Below are 10,127 nucleotides of genomic sequence, written 5' to 3' on the forward strand. Positions count from 1 at the left end.
AGCCTCATAACATGCTCTGGATGCCTTTAACAGAAAGCATGGAAAAGCTGCAGCTATTTAGTTAGAGGAGTCAATTCGGATATCCGGATCACATGAAAAGGCACAGGCAGCATCCATTATACGCATTTAATTTATGATAAAAAAAACAGCCTAGCCAGATAATTCAATTTTGTTATCGGACTAGGTAAGACAAAACGCCGAATCTTTATCCGCATATTCATTCCCAGATAGCTAAATGCACACTTGACCAAACTAGATCTTAGGATACAGCTTACATGCTTACAATACAAGTTATAGCATTGGCTTCGAGGTAGTTAGTTTTAGTTGATGACCACTATAAACTATTGGATGCAAAATACTCGTTACATTTCTAATAGCTGTTATTAAAGCATTATTAGAGCAATAACTACATGACTTGTTCAGTACATGTTCCATTGTGCACGACATCAGGTGTATTAATCAATCCGGCTTTGGCATTTTCTTGTACCTGCCGTGGGTATTGATAAACGTTCTTTATACTCACTTATGTTTCCCTGGATACAAGTGAGTATTAGATTATTATCAATCATCAATTCACTAATTACCATTTGTTTGTTAGATAAATATCTCTGTTTACCCTTTGTTGTAAAAAATCGAATTCATTTACATGTTTTGTATTCAGTCTTTTTCCTTTCATAACGATTATGTTTATATATCGTTGAATTGGTAATATATATATATCTGTTTTGTTCTGGTATATCATCGAGTTTTCTCGTTATATTGTTCTTGTGTATGTGAAATGCGATATAACATAACAACTCAACATGTTTGCTACTACAGCGGCTCGTGATCAGGCTGGCTATCATATGATAAAGAGCTCAACCTAACAAGCGTTGTCTGCGACGTCTGGGCAGTGGAAGAAAAAGACGTTCTCCCATCGACAACATACAGACCCTGCTTCTTACTCCCATTGCAGTTGCATATTACCATGTTTCGCAGCTTCGTCCACCACTTCTTCATGTCCTCTCTCATCACGCAATGGAAGACGAAGATGAAGAGGCCCTGGAGGGTGTTGAAGATGCAGAACAGGTAGGCGAACACCGTGCGTGCGTCATTGATGACGAAGAAGCCGAACACCCACGTCAGACCGAACAGGGCCATGATGCTGAAGGCTCGGCGAATCTGGCGGGTTATCCAATAGCGGTCTGCCTCCTTGACCTTAGCACCTGTACATGATATATGTAACATTAGCTCTCACTATACACTCAAATAAAGCTGCTATCGATGCCTTCTCGAGGATGTGTTAATCACCCGGAATGGATATCTTAGATCAGTGTAGTTGGAGGGATACTAGGCTACCATTATATACTACCAAGTGTTAATTTTCGCACTTGTTGACCTAAATAAAAGTCCTTTTGGCTTCGATTCGTGTTAAAATAGTTATGGTCACTACTTTGAACATCTTAGTTTTTGGTCATCTTGTTTAGATTGTCATTCATGGACTTGGTGTGGCCTTATGAGACGGTCTTAGGGTTCCCGGTGGTACTATTTGAGCTGGCGTTAGTTACAATTCATGCACAGAATAGGAACTGTATTAGAATTTTGCCTATTGCGTTAGTTATATATGTTTCCCTATTGCCTTGTTTTCTCTATCTACATTGTATGTGTGTGTGTGGCTACCACTTCTCTTGTATAGTCGAAAAGCTTTCTCATATCTACCTCTCAACTGCTTCAGTGTCTTTTCGTCCCGGACCAGTTTGCACATGACGATGACGAAGACCAACAAGTTGAACAGTAAGATGAGACCAGCTGGGAGCAAGAAGGCATAGATCAGGGGTTTCTGTGCCAGCCAGCAGCTGTAAGCAAAGAGAAAAAATAAGAAAATTATGTAGCATTGTTTTCCTGCTGCTTACTGTCAGGACAACACCACTCTACTAATCCTGACACAAAAAGCTGGAAACTTCGTTCAATTTCGTTCAACCGTATCTCCTTTGATACCTCATCAACTGCATCGTTTTTACATGCTTATATTGGAAAGCTGATTTTACATAATATCTAATGAATCACTTGAAGGGAGCCACAATGGTCATTTGGTCATTTGACTGAATAACAATGGCCAGCTGGTCCTTATACTGAGGTTGCCACTAGTACAGATTTGATCGTATAACAACGGCCAGATGGACTTATACAGAGGTGATCACTAGTACAGGTTTAAAGGTATAGCAATGGCCATGGTGGTGCTTATACAGAGGTGGTCACTAGTGCAGATTTGACTCTATACCAATGGCCAGGTGGTCCTTATTCAGAGGTGGTCACTGGTACGGGTTTGGCTGTATATCAATGACCAGTTGGTCCTTATGCAGAGATGGTCACTAGTACAGGTTTGCCTGTATATCAATGGCCAGGTGGTCCTTATACAGAGGTGGTCACTAATACAGATTTGACGGTACATCAATGACCAGATGGTCCTTATGTAGAGGTGGTCACTAATACAGATGTGACAATGAAAATGTGACATATTTTAGAAGTAACTTTGTTGAGGATGATACCTATGATATCTACATAAGACGTAGAAATAACAAGGTGAGAAGTGATGACCGTGTGCTTGAATATATTACTTACAACTTCTCCATCCTGTATTGGTAGAGACTTGAGGGCCCCGCAGTCAACACCGATGCGACAAGTGGAAAGCCTGGAGAAACATGACAAAACACACTTGTAGTTGAAAAATAATTTTTTGATTTCTGAATACCGGGTAAAAACAAGGACTAAACTACAAAACTGGATTTTACCAGGAAGTTTAGCTTTGTACACTGATGTACTTTCATTTTATATTTATCATACTTATACTTATACATACGCATTTAGGTTTGAGGGAGGTTCATAGAATACACAGTGTTTCTGGCCTTCCCTGCATGTTCTTCTTAAAATTGTTGTCACTGTTGCAAACGCAAAAAATAGTGTGTTTCGGAGCTGTTGAGTTTTGTGGAAAACGCGTAGAAATGCTTTTGAAAACGCATACATGTAAAGCGGGCCTTGGAATATTACACCTGCTTAAAGGATTCAGTACCCCTTTAAGGTGGTTAATAACTTATGCCAACAAGGAAATACTTACCCCATGCTACGGCTGCAGCCTTGATGACGAAGTTCTCAGAGACATGGTGATCAAACACCAGCACAACGGCTCGGTATATGTTAACAGCCTCCACTGCCATCCACATCAAGGCAGCCAATAGGAAGTAGTGTAACAATGCCGCCACCACCGTGCAGCCAATGGGAGAAGCCGTCTGGTTGATCCCGGCGAGGAAGATGACGAGAATGGCCAACAGAGCCACACAGAGGTTGATGAGGACGAGCCGCTGGTTCTTGGCATGACCTGTTCTGGCGCGGCGCTTGTATTTCCTGGAATTAGAAATACAGGACTTCTATTGACATCGCGGTAGTCTTTCCTGGAATAACATACGCATGACCTCTACTGACACTGCGCACTTGTCAGTCCTGGAATTAAAAATACATGACTTCTACTGACATCGCGTTAGTCTAGCTACCTACATATGACTGGCACTGATATGATACATGACTTCTACAAGCACTATTTGTCTTTCATGGAAGTAGAAATACATGATCTTTGTTTTTACATTGTACAGAGCGTTATCATCAAGCAAGAACATCATCCTGTTTGATAATCCTCATACGAACAGTATGTCCACCAGTACGCAACTGTGTCTGTGAGATTTTGTTGACATTCTGGCCCAATTAGCACAGATTTAAGATAGTGTTGTTGCCTACCTTGTGACGACGAAAGAGAGCAAGGTGAGGACCAGGCAAACGATGGACACGACACAGCCCACAATAGTTATGACCTCTAGCGGCTTCTCGTGGTATCCAAAACCGACACCGGACACATCCTGAAAATTTGACAAACCAAAACATTACAGAGAGCCGTGATGATTGTTACTACACGTATCCCCCAAGGTTCCAGCCCGACCAGCAGAATGCACTGTGTTGTATCCTATTTACGTCATACACACCCGGGGAAACTCGCGATTCAATGAAAAATGCACAAGAAATCTAAAATATTGTGCTCGACTCCAACGTTCGAATCCGGTATTCGAATTTTCGCAAAGTGCGTTCGAAATTTCCTATGGAAGCTCGTGTGGTAGCATAAACCCGTATCAAACGTTATCACGGCTTAGGTATGATATAAAACTATTCTTATATCATTCCTGTTGAAATTATCAGTTAACAAGAGGATTGTAATGCTAACGTTACGTGGTATTCTTTTTTTAACACAGTATGACAGTGTGATGAAAGCTGTAGACCTGGGAGTTTCTAAGCAGTCTGTCGTGCAGATCTCTATTGCTGAACAGCAGCACAAAATGACATCGTCGACAATTGTTATTACTTACAAAGATTGCAGCGAAGTTGGTGAGGTGGTTACAGCCACACGTGTACAGTCCCTTTTCCTCGCCCCTGCTCGCACACCCCTCTGTTGACCACGCCCCCTGTCCTGCCTCGGCCTCAAAGTCCCAAAACACACACCTGATCCCCCTCACGTCCTCAGGAAGGAAATTCTTTAAAGATAAGTGAAAATAAATCAGATTAATGACAATAAATGTATGTGATATTATATGAAAAACTGAATTAGGAGGAGGAAAAGAGAACAAAAAGGCTCGGAGTCAACCATATCTCTCGTCTGCATTCTATGCAAATATCTAAATGCCAAACGGGTCAGAATGGATACGATCAGAGAAGCAACCGGGGTTACAACTAGGAAGGGATCATTTGCAAGCAAATACATGATGTTTACCTTATGTGTATGTATATATAAAGAGATAAAGTGAGAGATATGAGTTGGGTATCATATACGGTAACAAACTCCTCCAGTTCTGTCCTACCAGTTGCTACATAATGTGACTGAACACCACAGGGCCCGGTGTCTGTTACCTTGGTATTGTTGGAAGAAGAGGTACAAACGTAGCAAAAACTATGTTTCCCTTTTGTGGGAAGGTGATTACTGGGCTACCTGTAGGGGTGCGAAGGTGATGATAACCGGTTCAGGCAGGTTCTTGACTCGCCTCCCTGCGATTCTGCCGCCGATGACGCGCGTTCCCACAGCACCCTGTGAAGGTCCCGCTGCACCATGGGAAGGTCCCGCTGCACCCTGGGAAGACTGTACAAACAGGCTGCTGCTGTTGTAGAGGGTATAACTCAGGCGGACCTCTGTGGTAGAGGGAGGGAAGAAAAGAAACCTGGATTCTCATTATATTCTATTGATTAAGGAAAAAAAGACCATAAGATGTCCAGGACATGATATATCAAAAGTGATTGCACCACATGTGGCCCAGAGCTATGAAACGGAGATGGGCACCGCCCTATACACCATATGGTATGGGAGGACTTTAACTAAACTTCCGCTGCATTACCATGAAAAACCGATAGGAGACCATAGTCCAACTTGTCATTGCTTTTACCTCCTTGCTTTTACTTACACCTATTCACATACCAAATATACAAATCCATCTAACTTGCAACTTCTCGAGTTGTGTTGTCCACAAACAGGTCCGCAAATGGCACCGATGGATAGTACCCTTGGCAAAGGCAATGGTCAAAATGGACTTAGATGGAGCAGAAATGATACAGAATATTCTGATGGTAACCTGTAAAAGTCAGCTGAAAGTACCTGATGTGTCGTTGATCTGTATCACGTTGGAGATGTCAGGAGGTATGTAGATGGAGATGTCGACAGTTTGCAGAAAGTCTGTTCCGTCCTCCGTAGTGAAGCTTCGAACATTACCTTCCTTCAAGCTGTTAGAATCGTCTCCTCCCAGAATGAAGGCAAATCCTTAGGAAAGTAATATACGTTCTCGTTAACCTACCCATTTGCCAAACGAAACACACAGTGGTTTAGTCAATGAGAACTAAAATTAGGCAAAATGAAAAGAAAACAATACAATGAATAAGTCCTTGTGTCCAAATACACAGGAGACTTCTATAAACATCACATGCACCAAAAGGAATGAAAAATAACAGATCTGCGTATTCTTAGTTTCGGTCTTGTACTCAATCGCAAGTATCTGAGGGAACGACTGATACTTCTCATTCATAGAGCTGCTTGGTCAACAACGTTAGAATGACTGGACACTATCCAGTCGATGCTTACCTTGCCCCTTGTCTAACTCCTCTGGACTGATGTCGGCTGCCTGCAGTGCCACCCCTGGCCGCACGGCGGTGTACGTCTCCGTGGTCAGTGTCACTGTATCAGCAAATGCCTCCAGTGCCTGCACGACTCTAAAAAGCGAGGTAAGATGTTTTTTTCGAAACTTAAGATTGCGCTACATGGTCCTCTCAATTGGTCACCGTCTGGCATTTCAGCTACAGCTTATACTATGTCGCTTTCTAATCCGGGAAAAAAATACAGAAGCTAGTTTGTTACATCAAAGGGCAGTTATACCGGCTGTAAAGTATACATGTTTGTGTCACACCTGTGATGGAATAATGTTCGGTACGGATGTTACGGTCCGGTCCGTATTTTACGGCATTGCCCGGGCTTCGAAGTTGTATTGCACGGGCTTCCATCGAATGTTTCGAACGCATTTCGCGTGCACCGCTGTCGAAATTTCGAATACAGGGTTCGGACGTTGGACAGATAGAATGGTTTGAATGTGTCAGCCGTTACCTGGTTGGTCCTCTCCTTTCCTGTTGGCTCTGCTGGAGGACAGTGGCGTTCACGTTTATCAGGTTGTCGACAGTCGTCAGAAGGGAGTCTCCGATCTATGGTAGAAAGAAACCTCCGTTTCAGACTCTCCGTTGCAGACCATTTTCTTTCAGCTACGGGCAGTTTTCTGATAGCTACCAGGTTCTGATTGCTTCTCGAATTCTGATTGTTTAGAATGTCCGTCAGAGCATGTAACGTTAATGTTACAATCAGAACTCGGGACAGAGCGGATGGGTAGAGTCTGCAACGAAGATCTGGGAGCGACTCATGATCAAGATCATCTCAAGAAGTTCAGTACAGAATGATTCAAGTGATGCTCCAAAAGGCTTGCAAATGAACTAATGCAAATCTGCTCATCAGTACACTAAAGGCGGACCCCAAGCACGCGGAACATTAGTCTCGACGACGAAGGAAAAGACACTAAGTTGGCATATAGGGAACGTGCAAGACAAAGGGCAAAGTGGAGGAAAGACAGACTGCAGTTGCAGGATGTTTTAACAGCTCGAGATTCAGAATCCACTGGATGATGATTATAACAGAATGATGGCAATAAGAAGATCTTAAACAATGTTAAAGATGATGATGAGACAAGCATATATCATATATATATATATATATTAGCATGTATATCCATATATATTATTATTTACATAAATAACATATTTATATATAGCACAGCTCAAGTTATACAGAAAGAGGGAGAGATAGAGATAATGAAAATCAACCTGTTCTGTGGCACTGGCGTTGACTATTTCCTGTAAGATGGCACTGATGCTGGTGACGTCATTAGATGAGATCGTTTCAGTCTGTACTGTGATCACCTGAAGCTCCGTTGCCACAGATAGGGCTGTCTCGTTGCTCACTACAACCTGAATAAGGCACAAAAACAAGGACTACCACTGCAGTACCAAGGGAAGCCTCTAGGATCGAGGACCAAAACTGACCTTGACCTTCGTCGTCTCAAAATCTATTCACATATCAAATATCATCACATTCCATTGATAACGTTCTGAGTTATGCTGCACGTACGCGCAAACACGCAGGTAAGGTAACTCGAAGTACTCTCTTGTCTTTGTAAGTTGTTTAAGCTTATATCCCCATTAGAACGTTTTTCAGGACAGTACAACTCTTATATCATCCAACCCAATCCAGCATGCACAGCTAGTTGGTTTATGAATAGTTTTAGATGTTAACACTTACCTGAGACAGGTTTCGTAAGTCAGTATCACACGTGAGGACGACAGGTGGGTCCCACACTGCACCTCTATCTGTGGTGATCCGACAGAAACGAGTAGCCAGGGGTTTCTCTGTGGGGTAGAATACAAAATTAGAAAACTAGTTAAAGCCATGAATACATGGTGGCATGGTGGCCTTATAATGTTTAACCAAATGTTGTTTTTATCCGAAATAGGCCCATATACAAATAGTCTCATTAGGTTGTCACTGGATTATTCAATTCTATGTACACAATCAATTCTTTCATTCACACCGACATATCGATGTGAACATTATACTTGATTTTGTGAAAAGAATTTTATCCAGGCCCATATACTTACCATTTTCTGCGGACGGGTTACAGTGTTTGGTAGAGTAGGAGAAACTGTCGCCGTCCGCACGCGGAAAAGACACGTCACCGGCCTCTGTCTGAACAACCTCCCCTTCACAATAACCTGTTACATTGGGCAATATCAGTTGAATGTAATCTAGAGGGGTAAATGTATGAATTGGTCAATAAAAATCTAATTTCTAATGAAAGTGCGTTACACCCATTGGTTCTAGGTCCATGGCATTTCTGTGAAAAAATAAACACTCATTGTTCTAGGTTGCAAATACAGCGGGGCTTACATGCAATGTGCTTTTCTGCATTCATGTACAGTGAGGAAAGCCTAAGTCTAGTTATTTGGTTTTATCCAATTGCTTGAGTAACTATTTTTGGCGTAAGTTATTTGGGGATTTGCACTTACTTGTGGATAGCACAGCGTCCACCTGGCTCACACTCAGGCTACCAAGACGTCCTCCATTATCATTTATGTACTGCTGGAGGGTTGCTACCACAACCTCATCTGATACAGGAGTCTGACCGGTGAACTCCATGTCAACAGTAGCAATCACGCTTCCCATGCTTAAAGAAGGAGAAAAAACTAACATGATCAAAAACATACAAGTATGCAGTCATAAGCTGTCAGATGGAAAACATAAGCCATTCACCATGCAATAGCAAAACATCAAACTTCCGGAAACTTGGAGGTTTCTTAGGTCACCTTGCGCTTCTAAACAGTTGTTGATATGTCAATGTTGTCTGGATTTTTTCTGTCATTAAGTTCGTCATGGTAATGTTTTCGTGCCTGTGTGTTGGTATGTGCTTTTGAACAGCATACCTCGAGACGTTGTAAAAGAAGTTAACATTATTTTTCAAACGTATGAGTTGATTGATCCTATTGGCTTTTTAAAGATATCAATGATATAGAATATTGGAAGAAATCAAATGCAACAGGTATGGTAGTCTATGCCCCAAAAGTTTATTCACCGAAATCCCTCCACTGTTGCCTGTCTGAAGCTGGAAACTTCCGCAAATGCTTGGGATGTCTGCAAGCAGAAGACAGAAATAAACGTTAAGGCAGCCATTTTGAATACTTGAAACAAGGATCTATCTCTGATAAATAAAAACAAAATGGATGTTCCAAGATATGTAGAGGTGTGTACCTCAAACTCTATCACCCGTGCCAGCATCTGGTACCGCGGGTGATTTACGTCATTGAGGTCGTCAGTAAACACTTCACCTGCTAATGTCAGGTCGGCAGAGACCACGGCTGAAATGAAAATTAATACATGTATATTAGAGCGACAATATTTACGACAAATAAAACATATTACATACAACCTGTTTCCCTGTTACATGTATTATTTATATATGTAAAATAATGTGGGAAATGCCAAAAGGTCAGCAAAATCGAAGTACGACAAATGCATTTAGAATGCATTGTTAACCAGAAAGCAAACACCAAAATGATTTTAGCCTTTTCAAGTGACACATTATAATTGTTTCTCGTTGATCACTAGTGTGTAATAAGGTACTCATTAATGATAGTATTTTGGAGAGGAGCTTAAAACAGAGATGTATAAAACAAACAGTTATAATCAGGAATCACCATAATGTTGCTTTTTTTTAGAAGCATGTGGCCCAATAGAGTCAATTCCATGTCACCGAGAGGGCTTTCAGATAATATTGCTAATAAGTTTGAACAATTTTAGATACAAAATCAGCATTTTGATTTTAAATGGATATCCCAAAGTGCTTGAATCTGATAGTAGTGTGCCTGTTAGTGTGTGTGTGTAGGCGCGCATGTGTGTGTGTTTATCTGTTTCTCTATGGATGTGTGTTTATTAAAGTGACTTTGTGTATTTTTGAGTTCATTCGTGTTAGGGTCTG

General features: G+C 41.5%; 1 protein-coding gene and 1 long non-coding RNA gene across 2 annotated transcripts; both read right to left on the bottom strand.

Moving 5' to 3' along the window:
- Positions 1–773: 773 nt before the first annotated feature.
- Positions 774–8,567, bottom strand: LOC136432044 (adhesion G protein-coupled receptor L3-like). Its single transcript, XM_066423062.1, has 14 exons — positions 8,543–8,567; positions 8,254–8,367; positions 7,898–8,004; positions 7,423–7,566; positions 6,659–6,753; positions 6,143–6,270; positions 5,663–5,824; positions 5,006–5,202; positions 4,389–4,553; positions 3,769–3,887; positions 3,095–3,381; positions 2,602–2,671; positions 1,699–1,835; positions 774–1,205 (listed from the first exon to the last, which is right to left on the bottom strand). Exons 1-14 carry the CDS (start codon positions 8,565–8,567, stop codon positions 814–816), a joined length of 2,142 nt encoding a protein of 713 aa, XP_066279159.1. The 3' UTR covers positions 774–813.
- A 98-nt stretch (positions 8,568–8,665) lies between these two features.
- LOC136433969 (uncharacterized) lies at positions 8,666–9,503 on the bottom strand. Its single transcript, XR_010755680.1, has 3 exons — positions 9,401–9,503; positions 9,225–9,283; positions 8,666–8,819 (listed from the first exon to the last, which is right to left on the bottom strand). It is a non-coding gene; the product is annotated as an uncharacterized lncRNA (long non-coding RNA).
- Between the last annotated feature and the right edge of the window lie 624 nt (positions 9,504–10,127).

Source organism: Branchiostoma lanceolatum, chromosome 4 (assembly GCF_035083965.1).
Source record: "Branchiostoma lanceolatum isolate klBraLanc5 chromosome 4, klBraLanc5.hap2, whole genome shotgun sequence".
Classification (NCBI taxonomy): Eukaryota; Metazoa; Chordata; class Leptocardii; order Amphioxiformes; family Branchiostomatidae; genus Branchiostoma; species Branchiostoma lanceolatum.

Excerpts from the sequence above, each read along its gene's own strand:
- LOC136432044 (XM_066423062.1), bottom strand. The coding sequence starts at position 8,567 with ATGAATGCAGAAAAGCACATTGCAT. Across the intron at positions 7,567-7,897 it reads ACTTACGAAACCTGTCTCAG|GTTGTAGTGAGCAACGAGAC; the intron begins GTAAGTGTTAAC and ends TGCCTTATTCAG. Across the intron at positions 4,554-5,005 it reads TCACCTTCGCACCCCTACAG|AATTTCCTTCCTGAGGACGT; the intron begins GTAGCCCAGTAA and ends TTATCTTTAAAG.